The 20,770-nt window shown below is 42.3% G+C and overlaps 2 protein-coding genes across 2 annotated transcripts; one reads left to right on the plus strand and one right to left on the minus strand.

Moving 5' to 3' along the window:
- The first annotated feature begins 2,698 nt into the window (after positions 1-2,698).
- Positions 2,699-6,989, plus strand: LOC127768659 (J domain-containing protein spf31). Its single transcript, XM_052294279.1, has 9 exons — positions 2,699-2,943; positions 3,465-3,555; positions 3,639-3,699; positions 4,245-4,322; positions 4,458-4,531; positions 5,256-5,369; positions 5,448-5,555; positions 6,506-6,544; positions 6,615-6,989. Exons 1-9 carry the CDS (start codon positions 2,699-2,701, stop codon positions 6,699-6,701), a joined length of 897 nt encoding a protein of 298 aa, XP_052150239.1. The 3' UTR covers positions 6,702-6,989.
- An 11,444-nt stretch (positions 6,990-18,433) lies between these two features.
- Positions 18,434-20,515, minus strand: LOC127768518 (protein FAF-like, chloroplastic). The gene has a single exon (XM_052294113.1). The coding sequence runs from the start codon at positions 19,909-19,911 to the stop codon at positions 18,727-18,729; it is 1,185 nt and encodes a 394-aa protein (XP_052150073.1). The 5' UTR covers positions 19,912-20,515; the 3' UTR covers positions 18,434-18,726.
- Positions 20,516-20,770: the final 255 nt, after the last annotated feature.

A 20,770-nucleotide genomic window follows, 5' to 3' on the forward strand; every position in this document is an offset into this window, starting at 1 on the left:
ATCCTAGCTGATAGGCAGAAGGACTGGAACCATATTAAAACAAAATTAAGTCTTTATCATTTTTAGGTTGAAAGAAATGTTTTTACGGTTGGTTGCATTTTTCTATTCTTATTATCTATTTATGGGTCTATAAAAATACTTTTTTGTTATGGCAAAAATTGTTGCATGTAATCACCGGTATCATATAGTGTCAAATACATTGCTATATTTGCTTTTTAGTTCAAACATAAGTTTGAAAGCAACATATCAACGGCACCGGTTATCAGTTTTTTTTTTTTTGGCTGATCCGTATTTATAAGAGAAATTTCGTTGTGTGACCTTTGTTCGAAGGGATTCAAAAGGTGGTTATGATTTGAATAGTGTTATGGGCTTGTTTGTTTTGGAACCAATTTTTGCCATGCCAAAATCTTGGTAGTGCCAAAACATTAACAAGTTTTGGCACTACCAAATTAGGTTGTATTAAATTTGAACTATTGTAGGTAAAATTTAGTAGCAAACCAAACAATTACTTTTCACTATTGAAGTTACCAAACTTTTGGTAGGACAATAAGTTGGTATAAAACCAAACCAGCCCTATGTGTTTAAGGGCATGTGACTAATTGATGTTTGTAACACGGGTGTTGATGCGAAAAACACATACTGGCCTGGAAGATCTGCTTAACTTCAGTGCAGGTCCAACAATCTTGCCTTTAGGTTCGTGAGCGTGCCAGTTGATTTGATCCTGCAATCAACAAGAAATAAAGACAGGAAAAAAGCGGTTAAATCTATAAACGATAGCCGATCGGCCAGTCGCCGATGACGTATCATTTATCTTTCAGCCGATGTCATATTTGATTCGATCGATAGTCATAAATAAGCAAGAAAGAATTAAATATATTCGATCGGCTGTAGATATTAATGGTATATAATACTTTCATCAATATATACTTAAATCAAGTGATTGGAATAGATCGGTCGCCATGCCGAGACAATAGATCGAAATATATATTAATGAGAAGATTATAGACATTTATAGTATAGCCGATCAGACAGATCCAGCATGTATCGGCTAATACTCCGATACTATTCTATATTAAGATATTAAAGCAAGCAAAATATATCAAACAGGATGCTCAATATACCTAAATGCGACAAGATCTTAACATAAAGGGCAGATTTAACATATCAATCAAGCATATAAGATATAAAAGAGTTAAATCAAGTAAGATCGGCTGAAACTCCGATACTACCCTAATCGGCAACCAAAAAGCAGGCTAGAGATTGAGATTCTAATCACGACTTATAAGGTCAAACTCAACTGATGCAGCTATAAGTATGAAAAGAAGGATAATATCTAGACAATCAAGCCGTTGGATGTTTCATAGGATGGTGGATATCCTGTATAATCTAAGTCAACATTGGTATTTAACCTAATCGGCTGCCGTCCAATGATAGATGTTAGCTAATTGAAGGTTAAATAACGATATTGTCAACGATTATATAGGATATATGATAACTCGACGAATTACATAAACAAGATTAGAGTATCATAAAGATGGAAGCACTAATCCCGAGAACGCAAGCCGCCATAACAAGCTTTACCTCTAGTTGAAGATCGAAACTTATGCGGCTCAACCCGAAAGCAAGAACTCGTCGAAAATAAACGAAAGTAAAAAGGGTGGCGATGCGCCGAGATTGTATTGAACGTGTGTTGTTTGATTACATAGCTTTGGGCTCTATTTATACCTGAGATACAAAATATGTCTTTGCCGGACACGACACTTATCTCTAACAAGCTCTAAGATACCACAAGTCTTTGCGGCAGACTTTTGCCCAAACATATCTCTAGGAAAATTACATAAAATATCATAATTAATAGATACAATTGCCTAAACTTTATCTCTATTGTGGCAATCCCTATAAAGCACTTTGAACGATTCTAGAAACAACCTTGAAACCGTCTTCATCGTAATCGGTTGCATTACCTCCATCGGCTGTATCGGCTATCCTCTGTCCGATCCATTCCAGCCGATGTACACCCCAGCCGATATCTTCGCAGCCAATGCATACTCTGTTATTCGAATCGATCTCTTCATCGAATCCGCCTCGATCTTAATATTGAACCTGGTTCACATCTTACCAAATTTGGTCGTTAACAACAGACAAATAATAAAAAGGATTAATATGTTGTTTATTATGTGCATAATTGACTTATTATACTACTTCCTCCGTTTCACAATGTAAGACATTTTAGTATTTTTCATATTTATATTGATGTTAATGAATCTAAACATATAAATATGGGAAATGCTAGTGAAACGGAGGGAGTAGAAATGTAGCATTTTCCCCTCTTCTGTCGCTCTAACAAAATTAGATCACGAAGATCATGTTGATACGAAATAGAGCGTAAGTTCTGGTATAAGCGCAGGGTCCCGTGCACACACAAAGATTGCATAAACCTGCATGATTCCTACTTTGTTTTTGTCAGGCATCATCTTATTCAACTGTGTATTAATTTTTTTTTGCACCCGATGCAACACACAGTCATTTTGCTAGTATATGAAATGAAGGGAGTTTGTTTAGATCTTTTTGTCGAGGATTTGGGCCTCTTTCTTCCCACACTACTTTGGGCCATCCAAAAAGTTCAGGAGAGTACATTGCCGTCCCCAATCTGGGCTGAACTGTACATGTGAGCAGGTCGCCGGCCGCCCGGCCCGGCATGTCTCTGGTATCTTCCGAGCACAAGAAATCTGGACCGTCCGTTCCGTCACCGACTCCCGTCTCTCCCCTCTCCGTGGCTCTCTCTCTCCACGCGACGCGCTCTCTCGTTTCGTCTCGTCGTCCTCCCGGAGCGACCGCCTTTCGCCCTCCCTCCATGGCGTCGACGGATGCCGACGAGGACCAGCTCCTCAAGAGCTTCCTCGCCGAGGTCAGCGAGGCCGAACGCGACAACGAAGTGCTCAGGTAAATCCCCCCCTCTCTCTCTCTCCCTCCCTTCCCCCCTCGTCGGCCAGAGCGGTTTCGATCCGTGTCCGCATCGGCGTAGCTTCAGATCCCCAGCCGTGCCACACTGTTCGCTCCGGAATTGTTCGGCGTGTGATGCAGCAGATGTAGAAGCAGCCTCGGTGCTGAATTTCCGTGGGGGTTAGGGGATCCAGCTGGTTCCACTTGAACCCTAGGTTAGAGTCGTACGATTGGCTCTCATCATAATCAGTTGTCTGCATCCTGCTCTCGAATTCAGTGGCTCATGGATGTCGATTTTATCTGGGATTTCATGTTTCCCTTTATGGAAACCAGTATGTTGCAAAAGAAAGAAAAATAAACCTGCACTGTGACGACACTACACGCTTTCTGTGTTCTTGAATACCTTTTCTTCTCGTGGAAATTATCAGTGCAAAAACTAAATGAATTTGACATAAGATTTACTTTATTTAAAAAAAAAATTACATCTGCCTGCACTTCCTAACATATTCAAAACTTATCAGGATTCTTGGTTGCTTCAAGTTAAACCCTTTCGAGCATCTTAAGTTGTCATTTGATTCATCAGCAGATGAGGTGAAGAAGCAATATAGGAAGGTATTGAGCCATTTATCTGAAAGGATTCTTTTCTTCCAATCCTTTTTTTAGATCTAATTGTTGTTTGTTCGTATCATCTGTAGTTGTCCTTGTTGGTTCATCCTGATAAATGCAAGCATCCGAAAGCACAAGAAGCTTTCGCAGGTATGCAATTTATCCATTAACACCAGTTGCGTAGCTGTGTAGCATGTCCAATGATAATAGTACGTGTTATCATACATGTATCGAAGAAGCATTGCACTGTATTGCTATAGGCCAGAGTTTGGGTTCATTTTGAAACAGCAGTCATGGGATAATTTAACCGACAATAAACAAAGTTAGCTGGTAATTCTACATATCAAGACTGGGAGTGTCATCATTGCATGTCAAATCTAATCACTCTTTGATGGAATTTTTTTTTTTTGCCGGAAATGAATACATTCTTTTTGTTGGCTTTGCCAGTAACTGAGAATCACCTTGGAGTTAGTTTTTAATATTCTTATAAGAGATATTTTTTAAAAAGAAACAATAAAATGCAATGCCTACACTATCTCTTACTGAGGAGTTTGACTTCTGTAGCTAGTTCTGCCACTAAACTCAGCCACTTTTTTGCTCTTAAACAACTCATATGATATCCAGTGTCACATCTTTTTTGCTTCTCACATGCTCAATGGATGTATATCTAATTGATGGTACCTCCTCATAAACAGCTCTGGCAAAAGCACAGCAGCTCCTACTTGATCCACAGGAGAGAGGATATATTCTTGATCAAGTTACTGCTGCAAAAGGTGCAATGTGATTTTATTTATATTGCTCTTGTATTACACTATTAATTCATACTATTTGAGCTTAGTAATTCGTTCAATGAAATATAAAGGGCATGGTGCAGCAAATTTGATGATCTTACGTGTTAAAAATTTCAGAAGAGCTGAGGGCAAAGAGGAAAAAGGAGCTGAAGAAAGACAGTGCGTCAAAGATAAAGTCCCAAGTAGATGAGGTAAGACAATCTCATGCAAGGTGGTGTAAACTTTAATCGTAATTTTTTTGGTAGTGCTGAGTACCACATGAATATCAATGTGTAATAATAATATGCTAAACCTGAATTGGTGTAATTTGGAACAATTTTTGGTTTTGGCCAACTCTGAAGTGTAAACTATCTGAAGTTTGAAACCCCAGTCTCTGCAGGGATTTCCTTAACCAGCAGTCAGCAATGGTCAACCTGGTTGGTGGATGCTGACTGCTTGTTAGTGTTCCCGCAGAAGGTTATTTTTATGAGCTTGGATGTTCATGACTTCGTTCTTACTTAATATGGATAAAAATTCCTGAAAGAAAGAAGCTTCTATGCGCACTCTGACAAAAAGATCATTTGCTGAAATTTTGACGACTTTGTAGTTCCATGCTTCATGTTTGTTGACCACATTCAGTAATAGATTCTTTTAGGAGTCATTACATGCTTATGATTGAACTTTATAGATATATAAAGAACAAAAACCTTTCAGAAAGACAAAATACTTTATATGTATCATGAAAGAGCCATCTGCTGGAATTTCAACAGCTATGTACGTTTGGATATCAGATGTTTTCCTTTGTGCACAACATATGTGTCAATGTGTGATTCTATGTTGCCAAAATGACTTTTGCAAGTCACTTGTAACATCATATTGAACCTCATTCATGTTGAAAAATTGAGAACGTCCACTGATTGGTTTGCCTATGAGTAGGGAAAATATGAAGAGCAGTATGAACGATCAGAAGAATTTCAGAAGCAGCTAATAATTAAAGTTCGTGAAATTTTGACAGACAAAGAGTGGCGTCGCAGGAAAATGCAGATGAGGGTAAATAAAGTGCTTTAAAATTTTTAAATATCATTGATTGTGACAGTCGATATGAGCTATGCCCATGTGCTCCTACAGATATCAGAGGAAGAAGGAAGACTGAAGAAGGATGAAGAGGAAACAAAAGAAATGTGGAAGAAGAAGCGGGAGCATGAAGAGAAGTGGGAAGAGACCAGAGACCAACGAGTAAGCTCGCAGTTCTTTGTTTAATTTGATAATCTTGTTTTCACCCTTATGATATTTTTGTCATGTGTTCCACATTTATAATTTAGTGCTTCAGTTACTTTCTAATATAAAACTTGAGTTCCAAAATGGAGGTTTCTATTCTGTTCCGGAAGACAGAAAATGAGTGTGTGAAAAAAAAAAGTCAAGTTCTATAAAAAGATTCAAAATCCAATCGAGTTTCACAAAAAGGGGACCTTAGCTTATTCGATTGCCTTGCTATCCATGCTGGCTGGTTGTCTACTAATCTCTGCCCAAGGTCATGCTCGGCCTCACAGACAGATGTCAATGTGTGTGTTGGTGCCCAGTGGCAAAGCCAAAAATCCCTAGGCCTGCCTCTGCCCCTGTTGGTGCCCTTCCATCTATGTGCTTGCCTACAAGGCCCACTCACATCAGATGATTGTCTCCCGCTTGCCACACGCAGCTGCTGGCTGTTGCACATGTTAGGCCTGCCGTAGCACCAGTTCATCCTGCTCATCTCCCAATGCCGTTCCCCCACTGTTGTATATTAGTGCTCTGCCCCTTGCTGCTGGTGTAAATCCCTGCTGCTGCCGCATAGTGTGGCTCAACCATGAGATCCACTTGTAACTTTAGGATGTGTTCAAGGAGTTGATCTGGTGAACTCCTATTCCATCTGATACGGTTCACACAGGATACCGTGGATGTTTTTTTCTCAGCTTAAACGTATGAAAGCATGAGGCTGCATCCATGAGTTGCATTAGTGGTTTTTATGCATCCATTATGCTAGGTTTGTAGATCTGCCCTAAATTCCCTATCACCCAAATCCAGTACAATATGGTCTAATCGTGTCTATTTTACAATGTAAGAATGAGACCTTAGATGAGTTTGTTTTTCTCCAGATTTGATTACCTGCCATGGGTACTGCCTAATATCAATTTATTTATGGCCTGTAGGTCTCTAGCTGGAGGGATTTTATGAAGACAGGAAAGAAGGTTAGAGAGTGCACTTGAGCTAGTGTATCTTGTTATGCATTAATTTGTAACTTACTGACCCCTTTTATAGGCAAGGAAAGGTGAGATCAAACCCCCAAAGCTGAAGACCGAGGATCCGAACAAATCTTATGTTCAGAGGCCGGTGAAGCGTGCTTAAGAGGAATGATGTTAGTCTTTGCAGCCAAAGCATATATACAGTAACCATTCTTCTTGTTACCCGATCTAAGCTTTATCCTATCAAAGCTCCTGGCAGGCTGTAAGGTTCGGTTATGCCTTCCGTGTTCCCACTGTAGTCAGGGAACATAACACATCTTTGTTAGCAGAATGGCTTCATGTTCTCTACATAGAGTTGTATTGGATTAATGTACCTCTTGGATATAACACATTCCTGGAAAATGTTGAAAAAAATATGTGAAAAAGAAACTCATCGAATTGAATGCTGAAATGCCCTCTAACGGATCATTGTTCCATTATTATCATCTTATTATAGAGTTATGATCCACTAAATCCTAAAGCTTAACATGTAAATATGTCACATTATCATCCACTAATAATTATTACATCTAAACATTATGTAAGCATGCTATATTATCTATAATTTTATAATTTTAAAATTTTAGAGATTTAAAATATAAGCATGTTAAATCTCCCACATAATTCACATAATATTTTAATATATCTATTCATCATTTTTCTATAATATCCTATATACATATATAGTTTATGCTGACTTAGTTAATGTTATTTCTCTTCTCTCATTAAGTCATATTACATCAATTGCTTTTAGTCCTTAGATGATTAATCTATGGTTTAAATTATCTCTCTCATTTTTCTCTCGCTAAGCCATATTATCTCATTTTTTTAGCCTTTAGATGTATGGTCTAAATTATTGTTTTTCTTTTGTTCTCTCGTAAAGCAACATTATTTTACTTTTACATTTAAATCATCATTCTATATAATATTTAAATTTAATAAATCACATCAACTTATGTAAGCTTAAACTTGTGTAAGCATATGTTGTTTATATTATCTTACATATTATTTTTACTTATTGTTATCACAGTAAACTCTTACAATAACGTATTGGGATTCATCTAGTCTAATGTAAATTAATGCCAATATGTTTCACGATTTGTGTAGCTCAAATACTTGTTGATTGTATGCGTTTTTAACACACGTTGTATGCTGCCGTAACGACGATGCAACTACGGGCTGTCGAGCTCCCACAATTCTGCCACATTTACTGGGTAGAGATTGCTATAGTACTGTCATTTTCTTATTTAGATTTAGAAGCCACAATTTTCTAGCCCAGAAACTTGCCAAGTTTTTTGTATCTTCCCTCCAATTTGTTCGCACCTCAAACATTCAGCTAACACTTGTATGTTGGATCGCTTTGGTCTCTTCGATTTTCTCGGAGAAATTGTGCTGGATTTGTCTTTGCGCTCCCCGGTGCAAATGTGATACGGGTGCAAGGCTGGGAGCATGGTTATACGGCAAGATGTGCAGGTTGCGCATGCATGTTTTGATTTCTTCAATCCTGTGGATAGGTAGCTCATAGTATTGGCATGACGAGATGCAATTCAAAGTTGTCCTCTATGATGGAACAAGTCAAGATATTTTGTTCCGATAAAAAAGAGGCAGGATGTTTTGCCTTTTTAGTAATCACACGATTATACGACACAGCAAGTCAGCAACTGGACAAATTGACCTCCATTTCTGACGGCAAGTCAGGAGTATATGAGTATACGACACAGCAACTGGACAGCAACGGCGAGACTTCGGATGAAGATGCAATCATGCAAATGCCATCGACGATCCTAGTCAGGCGTGGCAGCTGCACCCTGGGAAATGCGAAAGTTCTCGAGCACACGCATTGTACTTCCACCGTCAATCTCTGTGGGAAAGGGCTCGTCAAAAAACAAGGGCTCCAACTGTTCTCTCCTACATGCCGTGTCACTTGATTCCCGTTGCGCTGTATCCAATACCCAACAACGTGTCACACCTCAGGTTCGTTCGTCACACTCCTGAACCTGAAAGACGAGCATTCAGTTTCAGAGACCAATACCTAAACAGCCGAACCTGTCCGTCCCTTTGCGGCGGTCATAGTGTCCCACTGCCACACATCCAGCAACGGCATCGTTTCATCCTGGAAGAAGCCAGGTTTGACAAGCATCACGAGTGACCATCCCGGCATCCCCTTCACTAAAATAATAGTACTAATATTTGGCTCTGCTGGATGGAGCAAGCACAAGTTGGCCAGCTGTTATTCGGCCTTCCAGTTCCAGAATCACCCGTTCGCGGCCTCCGTCGGCGGCGCATCGTAAACCCAACTGCCCCGAAAGGCCGCTCGCCCGGCCCATGCCCACAGCCTGTCACCACCTGCCCTGTGGATCCCATCCTGCCGGCGTCGCGCCTCGCGCCCTCTCAAGTGAGATCATCGCGCGCGTGGGCGTGGCTTTGGATGGGAGCGCGAGCGAGCGAGACGCGCGCACGGCGCACCACACCACGCAGCGGCAGCAACCGCACCACCATTGGCCGTTGCCCCCCCCCCCCCCCCCCCCCCGTGGGCCACGGTGCAACGCAAAGCCGAAGCCGTCGCGGGCGCCGGGTGCGTGCGCGTCATGCAGGGGGCCCTCGAGCGAAAACGCTCGGAAAAAAGCAGCGCGCGAGGGGACGCGACCCGACCGAATCGTTGCCTCTTGCCTTCGCCTAGCTCGCTGCACCGGCCGTCACCGCACGAACGAACGAACGAACGCCTCGCTATGATTGCTCCGCGGAAAGGAGAGCCAAAGCTCCACAAATCCGTGAGCCGCCATTGCGCGTGGACGGTGGACCAGAGCGCTCGAGGCCGGTTCGTTCTCGGAGATCGGTAAATATTATGCACAGAAAAGGGAGAGAAAAAGGCGCGAATGGTTTCTATGGCTTTTGCACACACATGTCAGGTAGCGGGTAGGCGTCACGAGCAAGTGTCGATCCGCCATTGGTGGGTTTTCCAATATTGCTTTGGAAAAGACGGTGGTGGTGGGTTCTATGGAGGGAAGGCACCACTTGGTCATGAACCTCATGGTAGCATTAGCTTTAAACTAGTTTAAAGGTCGAGTTAATGGAAAATAATGCCTTGCGTACATTTATATGTTTCTACGTGGACATTTTAGCTTTAATATCAAAATATTCGTGAAAGTACAAAGTTTTGTATTAGAGCAGATACAATAGCAGGCTATAAGCCAGCTATAAATATATTTTAAATAAATAAAGGAAGAGAGAGAAGAGCAGCGGATTACAGATCTATAGCCAGCTGCAGCACGGACTCCAAGACGTAATGTGTGTATGACAGGTGGGATCATGTATTAATAAGTAAGTAACTATTGTATGAATTGGCTATTACATCGGCTATAGATTATTTGGAGCTAGTAGTGGGCTATACTATTAAACTTGCTCTTAGGCCATTCCTAACCCAAAACGATATAGTTTTCATAAACTCCACATCATCAAGAAACTAGTACTAGACACTACTCTTCCAATGCAAACACCACTATTCATACTTAAATTTAATGCTACTTATCTCACATGATGTCTTGAATGTTGTGTAGAAACTATGTCTCATGCAAGACATGGTTTTCTTTTCTTTCCTCATTTATTCACTTGCCACATCATTTTTCATTCTAGATGGCAGCCTATTTAATGCTATAGACACCATCCTAGTTATTGGGTTGGGAATGGCCGTAAGACGCTTAGCGGTGTTACATCACGGAAAGTCGATGTAATTAAAGGCGATTGACGAGAAGCTTAGCATATTATTTTAGCTTTATTAGAGGATGTCCGGTTGAAGCCTAACCTTGCTAAAAATAATTAGCCAAAGTATGGCGTGAAACAAAAGGCGTGGTGAACAATTTTTTAGCCACGATTGTAACAAAGCTTGGAAAAAATATATGCTATATGTGATGGAGGTCTAACAAATACAGTTAGTCAAAATGCCACATTCAATCAAACACTTGCAAGCTAGACCAAAATATTATGATACGCCTTTAAACTTGGCTTAATTTGAAGCAAGTTATTAAGCGGGTTATTTCTTCGAATTATTTTGTTGACTATAAGGATAACTTAAATATTTTGATAAATAAACTTAACAAATTATTTAAAACATGTGATCTAGGCAATACAGTAGAAGACTTACTTTTTTAAGAAAGCACCAATGTCCAATGATGTGCTAGTAAAGTCGTGGGTGCATGCATGACTTCACCCATCAGAGGTTCGAATCCTAGTACCCACAAATATTACATATTATTTTAGGCTTTCAATATATTTTTAGTGAGATCAGAGATGTGTTGTTGATTATCATCTATTTGAGCATGTATAGTATAGTGGTGTGTATGCATCCGCATTTGTCATGTAATTGAAGAAGATTTTGTTTTGGGAGTATATTTTTATCAGCATGACGTTATTATCAGCATGACGTTATAATCCGGTGAATAATATGAAAAAAAAAAGAGAAAACAAGCCAATGCAAATATGCATCCGTCAGGGGACAAATACAATCTTCCAAGCTGCAGTTAGCTAGCAGCTAGCTACTAAAGCATACAAAATTTAGCAAATTGGCTAGCTAGCATCCTTTTGGCACAACACAAAGAAGCTTGGCAAAAGATTGTCATTATTGCGAGACCATATGAGATCAAATGGGGGCCACGCAAACGCAGGCAGGGCTTCAGCTGCTAACTAAAGTTTACCTGTAAAACACCTATATACGCATTACGCGTAGAACTTTAGTTATTCGTCCGGCAATTGGCAATTTGTCATTTGGCAAACCACATGAAAGATTGGTGGTCATGACATGCACGGACTTTGTACGTATGCATGATCCTCCCATGGATCTTATTCCCCCAATTCCGGGTGATAATTAAAGTTTCCAATTAAACGCGGGATAACTAATAAAGAGAACATAAAGAAGCTGTCCTTCGTTCGGTACTCTGCATGAGGCTATTCTCTCCGGTCTGATCGACAGCATCTCCTCCAATATTTTGTACACCTTCTGTTATAAATATATACAGGAGTTGTAAGTTTGGAACATGATGGAGTCATGAATCTTGACATGCACCTTTGGATCTGACATTTTTATATAAGCATGTTAGCGCTTATTTGGAATATAAAGTTTCTGAAAAAAAATCTTTTTAAAGAATTGAACTAATCCTATAAAATTTTTATAACTCCCGTGTTTCAAAGGACACCTTATATACAACTAACATGAAGAATTGAATATGTCCTTCGACGGAGGCGGAGCCCCCCAAAGCAGAGTGGATCACCTTCTATTTCTCTTCATTTGTTTAGCTAGAACGGGTTTGTTTTTCTCAGGTATAACAAGTGTTCGATGATAATTATAGCCACAAAGAATTGAAACTCGTGATGATGATGTGAACGTATGTTTTACGCAATTAAGGTTCCATTTTTTCTTAACAAAGATAACTAAGTCACTCCATCAGAACATGATTCTTCTTTCTAGTTCGGTAGTTCCTACATAGGCAAATTATCTCCACCTTTATCAGCAGGTGAGCTCTTGTATAGCTAGCTCTAGCTGTCATTAGTCATGTTAAATTCATGTAATTTTTATCCATGTACATGGATTTAAATAAAATTTACTCTATAAATTTGTATTTGCCATATATATATAAGACTTCTTATTTTGTATTTTTAACACTGGACCTCAAAGTCTTAGGGACGGTCCCAAACATTAGGGTGGCACGCATTCACCATGCGTTGTCACTCATCAACCGTGGCCCTAGCAATAAACAACCGACGTGTTAGATCTGGGTGTGCTCCGCCATTGCTAGTGATGCTCTAGTGTTTTGTACTAGTAGTATTATACTATCGGTAGAAATGATTTGATCCGTTCATTATTAAGGGTAAATTAGTAATTTACTAATATATCGATTAGGGGTAATTGGCATTTATATATATATATATATATATATATATATATATATATATATATATATATATATATATATATATATATATATATATATTTGACTAGATCGATATGTGTTCATCCATTACGCTGTCATCGCTCATATTCCATCGAAATAAGCCAAAGAAAGGAGAAAAAAAGGTACTAAATAACGATTATACCTCTTTGTACCTATTTTTTTCTCAATAATACTCCACCATGTTTCTACTACAGTTATTTGGGGTGGTAGTATAAATAGATATGTACCCTTCAATCAAATGAGATCAACAGTTCAGATTACTTTCTATACTACCAGAGAGAGCACCGTAGTGGGGCTCAACATAAAATGGTGGAAGAAATGAATTAATACTTATATGTTGCCTCTGTCATTAAGTATCCATCAGAAAATCCACATTTAATAAAAAAAATAAAAAAAACATCTGTAATCACTATCTCGAAAAAACAAAATGGCATGTACTGTGTATTTCATTCACAAATCACATATTAGAATGGTATATGTTCTGGTCTGTTGGTAATGTTTCTGCCCAATAGTGTTAGAGACATACTACATCTTGAGTTGGACATGTATTGGTGTGATAAGATTAGTTTTCTTTTTAAGATAATGGAATAAATATCCTGTCCTCTATACCAGGAAATACAGAAAAAGAAAATCACTTATTACAAGTGGACATAAAGCAACATGTTGCCCTAGTTGATGAGATACAAAATTTCATTTCAGACAGCCTACCGTTAGACAAGATAACTAGGGTAGCAGGAAAAAAAAAACCATTCTTCATATGCTTTTATTTCCACTTGCATATCAAAGAATCCCAATTAAATATGGGTGAATTTGCATCATGATACGGCTATTCTTAAATTAACCCGACAAAGGCTAGCAATCCTGATGTAAGACTATAGGAAGTGCTGCTGAAGTGCTGAAGTAGGAATTCTACTGAAATACTGGTTCTTTATCCTTCGTAGCAGAACACTGCTTATTCGGTTAAATAGGCAAAGTAGGGACTACCTAGCATCAGAAGCATATGGTTCCTCCTTTTCCTGTCATTAGCATAAACCTTTTTTCCTTTTTGTTCTGCTTTGCTTTGCATCCTCCATATTTCTTCTTTTGGTCCTCCTTTTGGTCTTTGCCTTTTCATGTAGTACTAATTTTGCCTCATACATGTAATTACTAATACCATTGCAAGTTGATGGGGCATGCACTACTAAATATTGCTCCTAGGCAGATTCTCACAAACCCGCCCTAGCTTCTAGTGCATTATTATTTTCTCACAAAGAACATTATATAACCATCTTTGGGCCTGTTGAAGAAGATTGAAAGGCTATTTTCAAGATTCAGATAATTGATGCTAAAAATGAAAATCCTCGCTGAGTCCAGAAATTTTTGCTTTCAGGTTGAATTACTGACAGTTCAGGCTGGTTTGTAATCAATTCCGCACTATTCTTCAAGTAAAGACGTTTTTAGTACAGGACAAATCTCCTCTTAGATCCTCTACTTTTTTCACTTTTGATATGCAATCAGTTGAGGCCCTTTTCTGGATAGAGCTAGGGCATCCTCTGGAGTCTTGATCTGTAACCACTGGAAAACCAGCTGTGCATGCAGTGCTTGCTGATGTCCAATGTTCACGCTTTTGTTTGCCAAAACAACTATAGCTTTGAAGCCTCCTGCTTCTGCTCTGTAGCAAGGAAAACGAGTTCGTTATCGCTACTGATCATCACGGCCATGTTGCTCTCTCTTCCAAAAGCTCTTGTCGTCGAAAGCAGCAGTCACTTAGCCCTTACGCAATCTCTCCTGTTTGTCTCGCCATCTCTTTCAGTTATATTCTCCTCCAATTAGCGTTGCAAAGTGAAGGTTTTTATGTGTATCATGCATTAGCCTTTTCCCTGATGAGACTGTTGCCTAGACTGGCCATAGTCGATGTACATAAGGAAAAAAAAAAGAGTAATTATATCTGAGTGCCTCGCATGAGCAGTGAACCTTTGACCTGTAAACGAGCACAGCTAATATAATGCTTCTAAAATCCAAAGGCTATCCATAGAGATCTAATTAATTAATTACTGTGACTAACACACATTCTCTGAATCGCTTGGCTTGCATGTCACTCACTCACTCGGGACCTTTCCTGCTTCGGATCAAAAATTCGAAAGCGGCACTGCTGCCGCAAGTTGTACATGCCGGCATATTTGCACATCTTGGAACATGCTTTAGAAATGCCTGAAACGGACAGGGATAAACAAGGATTGGCGTACGTCTACCGCCGATCAACTCGAGTATATCACAACCCCATCGCCGTGTAAACCTCACTCACGCAGAGGAGAAACAGTGCCATCACTGGGGGCAGTGCGAGTGACAGCCTCGTGAAGCATCTGAATTTCAGATTTTTCCCTGTCATGGTGTCATCTCCGGCGGAAAGATTGGGCAGCCGGCCGGCAGCGCCAGCCGTCGAAGCTGTTCAAGATAACCATTGCCATCGCCGTCGGAATCTCGCACGAAGCTTGCATGCACTAGCCCGCCCTAGCTAGCTAAGCGCGAGCCACACAAACACAACATAACACAAGGCACCGCACGGCACGGTCGAGCCTGCAGCCAGCAAAGCAAGCTCGAGGAGAAGATTAGCGCCAGTGCGTCACCTCTCACTACCGATCGAGAACTACTGTTCTGCCTGACTGGCTGGATGTAATTGACGTGAGAAAGATCTCTCCCTGTCTGTCTCTCATCACGTACTAGCTAGGCCTTTATTCCAAGCTCGGCTTTCCGGCAATGGTCCCCGGATTTCGCGACTTTTATCAGGGAGGAGCAGCTTAATCTCGCGATGGTTTTGGACGGTTCGTAGGGGTGGCACCTGCGGGGGACATTCCGTCCCGTTCCACTCCGGGGGCGGGCCGCTCCTACATTCGGATTCCGATTCTGATTCCTTCGATCGCCCTGCTTCTCTCTGCACTCTGCTGAATGGCGTTGCTTTGGAGTTGGACATCCACTGAACTGAAAACCGTGTGCTGGAAACACATTGGGTTTTCCTGTTTAATTCTGGGGGAATTGTTTTGTTTAGTGCGTGTTGATGGACAGTTTTCATGTAATGGGGTGGAACAGTTGAGGCTGGAAAGACAGGATGTGATCCCCTTCGTCTTTGCCTTTCTGTTTTTGTCTTCGCTTGGCTAGAGAGACAGGATGATGATTAATTATTACTCTCACTTTGTGCTTGCTGCGGTAACACTAGAGCCGGATATAATTTCTTTAGTGATGAATTTTGAGATTTTGTAATGACTAGCAAAAATAGCCCATGCATCGTCGTAACCCTCGTGAGGGCGTCGTTTTAGAGTATTCGTGTCGTAGTGGTGTTGTTGGCCTGGTGGCGATCGGTCTCGCATAGCGATGGCCGGTGCTTGGCTTCCCTTTCTGTAGCGTATGTTTGGGACGGTTGGCACATGGTTTAGGGCGTGTGCTCTAGTGCACATCCTTCCTCGACAACCAGCTGTCGATGTAAAACTTTTCTTGTAACATTTTCTTCCTATCTTAATTATATTGAATGACCTCCTTCGGTCATTCCGGCAAAAAAAAATAGCCCATACATTAAAATGGATTTTCCTACCAATAAAAGCAAAACTTTGAGTTTATAGTGTGATAAGTTGATTAGGCACAAAGTAAATTAGTCTGTCACTTCCCTAGGAGCTAGGAGCAAAAATCAAAGAGGAAGCTAAAACTTAGACCTTGGCAGGAGCAAAGCACCTGGCTCTCTTAGTTCCTTATGCCTTACCTCTTTTGTACAGTTTCTTCGTACTTGTACAAGTAACTTTTACTCCTTTTTATATTTAATGAAATTGGCACATCATATGCTGGTTCGTTAAAAAAAAAGGCACAAAGTAAACAAACTTCATGGTTCAAACTATATCCACTATTTGAGTCCACTAAGACAAGATTATAAATACCACTTATTAGAAAAAAAATACCAGTTATCATAAAAATACCATCGGAAATATCTACTACCTTATAAAAGTGGTAGTTGTCCTTCTCCCACCTGTGTGCGCAAAAAAATCTATAAAAAACGAACTGGCCCACCTCTCCTACCCTACCACCCTTTCCAAAATTAACCGACTAATGAAAGTGGATAAAAAAACTAAACCTTATAAAACTATTATTCCATATTATTTTATTATTTTAGATCGTGTTGCAATGGACAGACATGTTTATCTAGTTTTAAAACACAACGTCTACCTTTCAACTTATAAGCAGCTATGATAAATTTTAAATATAATTTTGGAGTTTTTTTGTCATATTTTATTTTCTAGCATCTGATTTCTTTCAATTAAGCCTTTTTCGATTATAGTGAAGATGCACACATACACACTACGCTCGTGCCCCCATAACCCCACCTCATTTAACACATGTTTCAAGAGATAAATCATCAGAACACACGTTCCAGATATAGATACCTAATTTTAAATCTGTTAATCTCGCTAAGTCCTTATTAAAATCACTAAACCCTTATTGGTAGTGTACTCGACTATACATAATGATAGGCAGGATTTTAACTACCCGCAGTTCTAGTGTTTTCTTAGGCTTAGTTTGAAATATATTATTAATAGCTGACCAACAGTTCCCCAAATTCCAAATAAAAAAGAAAATCGTTTTAGGAATCTTTGCAATAGATTGCTTAAAATTAGCTTCCTAAAACAGAACATGTACCCACCTTCAACTCCCCTCCATGCGATCGTCCCCTCCATCCCTCTGCTCTGATTGGGGATTGGGAGTGGTTGCGCGCTTCCAACTTGTGGAGAGCGAAAAATCGGAAATAGGACTTCAAAATTTTTGAGACTTGGGTTCTGTTTGACACAGCTCCAGCTCAGCCAAACAGTTTCAGTTCCATCTAAAATCATCTAAAATAGGAACGGAGCTGGGTGGAGTGCTCTTACAAAATGAATTAGAGATGTGGAGTTGCGTTTTGGCTCCTCCACAATTCTACTCTAGACCTAACCCCTATAGCTAAATTTTGGAGTTAGAGCTCTACCATACAAGGCACGATTTTCAGCTAAAATCTCATAATTTTATGATTGGGATATGTTTAAAGAATCTGTTGGTGATGGCGGATTGTTGTTGCATATTATTAATTTGATTATAGGAGTAAACTAATTATTTTAATAATAAATTTAACAAATAGCTTAAAATAAGTCGTGTAAACCATACGCTCTTTTTGAGAAATATATATTTTTTAAAAAGACTTCTACTATATGTTCTATATTATTATTCATTCCTCTTAATAAACAATAATATAGATCACAACGACACATGCTTTCGAAGCAAATGCACAATGGCTTAGTTATTTTTTGGGGTTATTCACCAAAATTTTATAACGGATCATTTGATCTATATCATTGCTCATACGAGGAATGAAGGAATTGATGGGACTTTTACATAGACAACACTACGCATTGTGATTGAGAAACTTGAGTTTGACTAGTCCTAAAAATGTTTCACAACTGGAAACAAATGCTGGTACGCACCTAACATGTACGAGTAAACTAAATTTGTTCAATGCAATTAACCGAACTTGGACCGATGGAGATATGCCAATCTTGAGACTTTGAGTTGCAGGGTAATTATCCGTTTAATTCAGTATAAACATGCCAATCTATGCTGTGTTCTCTGAGAATTTCCGAAGGTTATCAACAGAACAGCCACCGACGTACGTTTAGGCTGGTGCCAAGAATACTAATCATTTTTTTGACAGTACTAATCATTTTATCAATGCTCCTCATCTTGGATTGACTCTGTTTTTCTTCGGATAGATGCTCTGCCTGAGCGATGATCACAAGGTTGTCGTGCATCTAGTAGCGATTTGGTTTTGTTCGCATGAACTGATGAACCAGCATTATCCATAACTTGTGCCATAACATTATTACTACACATCGTAATCGGATCAGACACATGGCACAATCTAAAATCAATTAGCGAGCAGCAACCACTGGTACGCAATGCATGCAAATTCGTAGTAGATACAGCATGCAACGAGACAAGGGGACGGATGGAGATAAACGAAAGCAAATCTAGCTCCCTCCCTCTCACTCACGGACGGAGACACAGACAAGAGGGCTAAGCCAATCACGTGGCGATCACCTTGCTACTAACACAAATATTACGCACGTTTACGTTACAACGGCTACGAACAAACAGAGCAGAGCAGAGCACTCGTGGCACAAGCGAGCAGAGGAGGCGGCGGCGAGGCTCGTCGGCTCAGGAGGAGGTGGCGATGCGTGGCTCCCATATGAAGAGCTTGCCGCTGAGCTGGCCGCATCGGCGCATGTGGTTCATGAGCTCCTCCTTGCTCCGCCGGCGCCGGCAGGTCGTCATCAGCAGCTTGCTCTCGCCGCCGGGGTTGTCACCGCCCGACGGAGCCGAGGTCGCGCTCAGAGATGAGGCTGCGACGAGAGCTGCGGCCGCCGTGGTGGTGGACCCGATCGGGCGTCTCGGGGGATTGGGTGCGGTGGCGGCGGTGTCGCTGATGTCGGAGGCGGCGATGGCCGGCTCGGCGTTGACGAACTTGTTGATGACGAGCGAGGAGCGGTGCACCCGCGGGCCAACACTGCCGCCGCCGTTGCTGCGCGCCTGCGGCTGCGTGCTGACCTTGACCTCGACGATGGTGCCCCTGTCCACGACCTCGACCTCCTCCTCGTCATCCTCGTCGTCCTCCTCCTCCTCCTCCTCGTGCGCGACCTCGTCGGCCTGCTGCTCGGGTTCTTCTTGGTCATTGTTCTCGTCGTCCTCGTCCGAGGAGGGAGCGGCGGTGTCGGCGAAGGAGAGGAGCAGGCGCCCGCCGCAGCGCTGCGCGCGGAACAGCGTGGCGGACGGCACGGGGACGGCCTTGACGACGAGGCGGCCGTCGCGGCGGTCCTGCGTCATCTGCACCGCCCCCACCGTGCGCCGCGCCAGCGACGGCAGCGGCGGCGGGAACGCGCGTGGCGGGCTGGCGCGCGCGGCCACCTCCTCCGCGCCCCCGTCGGAGTCATCGTCCGACGCGGGGAACGAGCGGTCGGTGGACCCATCGGCGTCGGAGAAGCCGTCGGAGCCGGTCTCGGAGCCGAGGCTCTCGGTGCAAATCTCCAGGCTCTTCTGGCTGAGCAGGCTCGACGACCTCCGCACGAGCGGGTGCACGTACGGCGCCGCCGCCTGCTGCTGCTTCCCCGCCGCCACCGGCGGCCTCTGCGACTGGATCATGTTCCACACGTCGTCCCTCTCCGGCCGGTCGTCGTCGTCGCCGCCGTGATCGGTCTCCTGCAGCAGCAGCACGGCCTGCCCGGGCCCGCCGCCGCTCGCATCATCATCCACCGCCACCTTCTTCCCGCCGTCGGCGCCCAGCTCGGCAGCGGCGGCGTGGCACGGCAGTCGCTGCTCGGCGGTCTCGAACACTGTCACTGCCATGTCTCCCTTGGTCCTCTTGTCGCAGGTAGCGTCACACAAGTCACAACCCCCCACACACACACCACAGTACACAGTACAGTGGCAAAGCAGTAACACCACGAGTGATGGCGCTAGCCGCTACGTTGTCCTCGTCGCAGCACCGCGTTTTTTTTATATATGTATTTGGTTTAGTTTTTACCTCGTGGGACGGCAACGGGAGAACGGGGAGCAAAACCAAACAAAAACCGGGAGATCACACACGCGCGCGATATATAGGCGGATGTGCGCGGTTTGACGGGAGAAGCTGTGGAAACGAACGAGAGGCTGGGCTGCGCGGCGGGGTGGGGTTGGGGAGATAAGCTTGGTAGACTCTAACGCGCGTCTCGGTTTTGTTCCGTGTTTCGCCGGTGGAATTTTTCTCTTGTTTTTGCTGGTGTCTGGTGATGGTGGTGGCTGCTATCTTCTACACACGCGAGCGCATGCAGCTAGCTGTAAGCCTCACAACGACGACTTCTGCTTTGGCGGCTAAGAGATGGAGAGGAGCGATCACTCACTCGGCTGGGGGAGATGGCAAGAGGCTTCAGTTCAGATGGGAGCGCACACCGATGATAAGAGGAGGAACGGGAGAGCGGGGGGGTATTTGTAGGGAGCGGACGGGGGGGTTGTGGGGTGTGTGCTTTCGTGCTCCGGCTCGGCTCAGCACGCACCCCACTAGAATGGAGGGAACAAATACTTTTGCCGCCCGTGGGGGACCCTCCATGACATATGCTTATTCCATTGGGAAATTTTGGGAAGGTGTGTGCCCATTTCCATCTAGCTGGGGGTAACACGCTCTCCAGTACAAAACGGGCATGTTCTCGCCATTTCAACGTTTCAGCTT

Source organism: Oryza glaberrima, chromosome 3, assembly GCF_000147395.1.
Source record: "Oryza glaberrima chromosome 3, OglaRS2, whole genome shotgun sequence".
NCBI classification, from domain to species: domain Eukaryota; kingdom Viridiplantae; phylum Streptophyta; class Magnoliopsida; order Poales; family Poaceae; genus Oryza; species Oryza glaberrima.

Excerpts from the sequence above, each read along its gene's own strand:
- LOC127768659 (XM_052294279.1), top strand. The coding sequence starts at position 2,699 with ATGTCTCTGGTATCTTCCGAGCACAAGAAATCTGGACCGTCCGTTCCG. Across the intron at positions 3,700-4,244 it reads AGCACAAGAAGCTTTCGCAG|CTCTGGCAAAAGCACAGCAG; the intron begins GTATGCAATTTA and ends CCTCATAAACAG. Across the intron at positions 6,545-6,614 it reads TTATGAAGACAGGAAAGAAG|GCAAGGAAAGGTGAGATCAA; the intron begins GTTAGAGAGTGC and ends CCCCTTTTATAG.
- LOC127768518 (XM_052294113.1), bottom strand. The coding sequence starts at position 19,911 with ATGGCAGTGACAGTGTTCGAGACCGCCGAGCAGCGACTGCCGTGCCAC.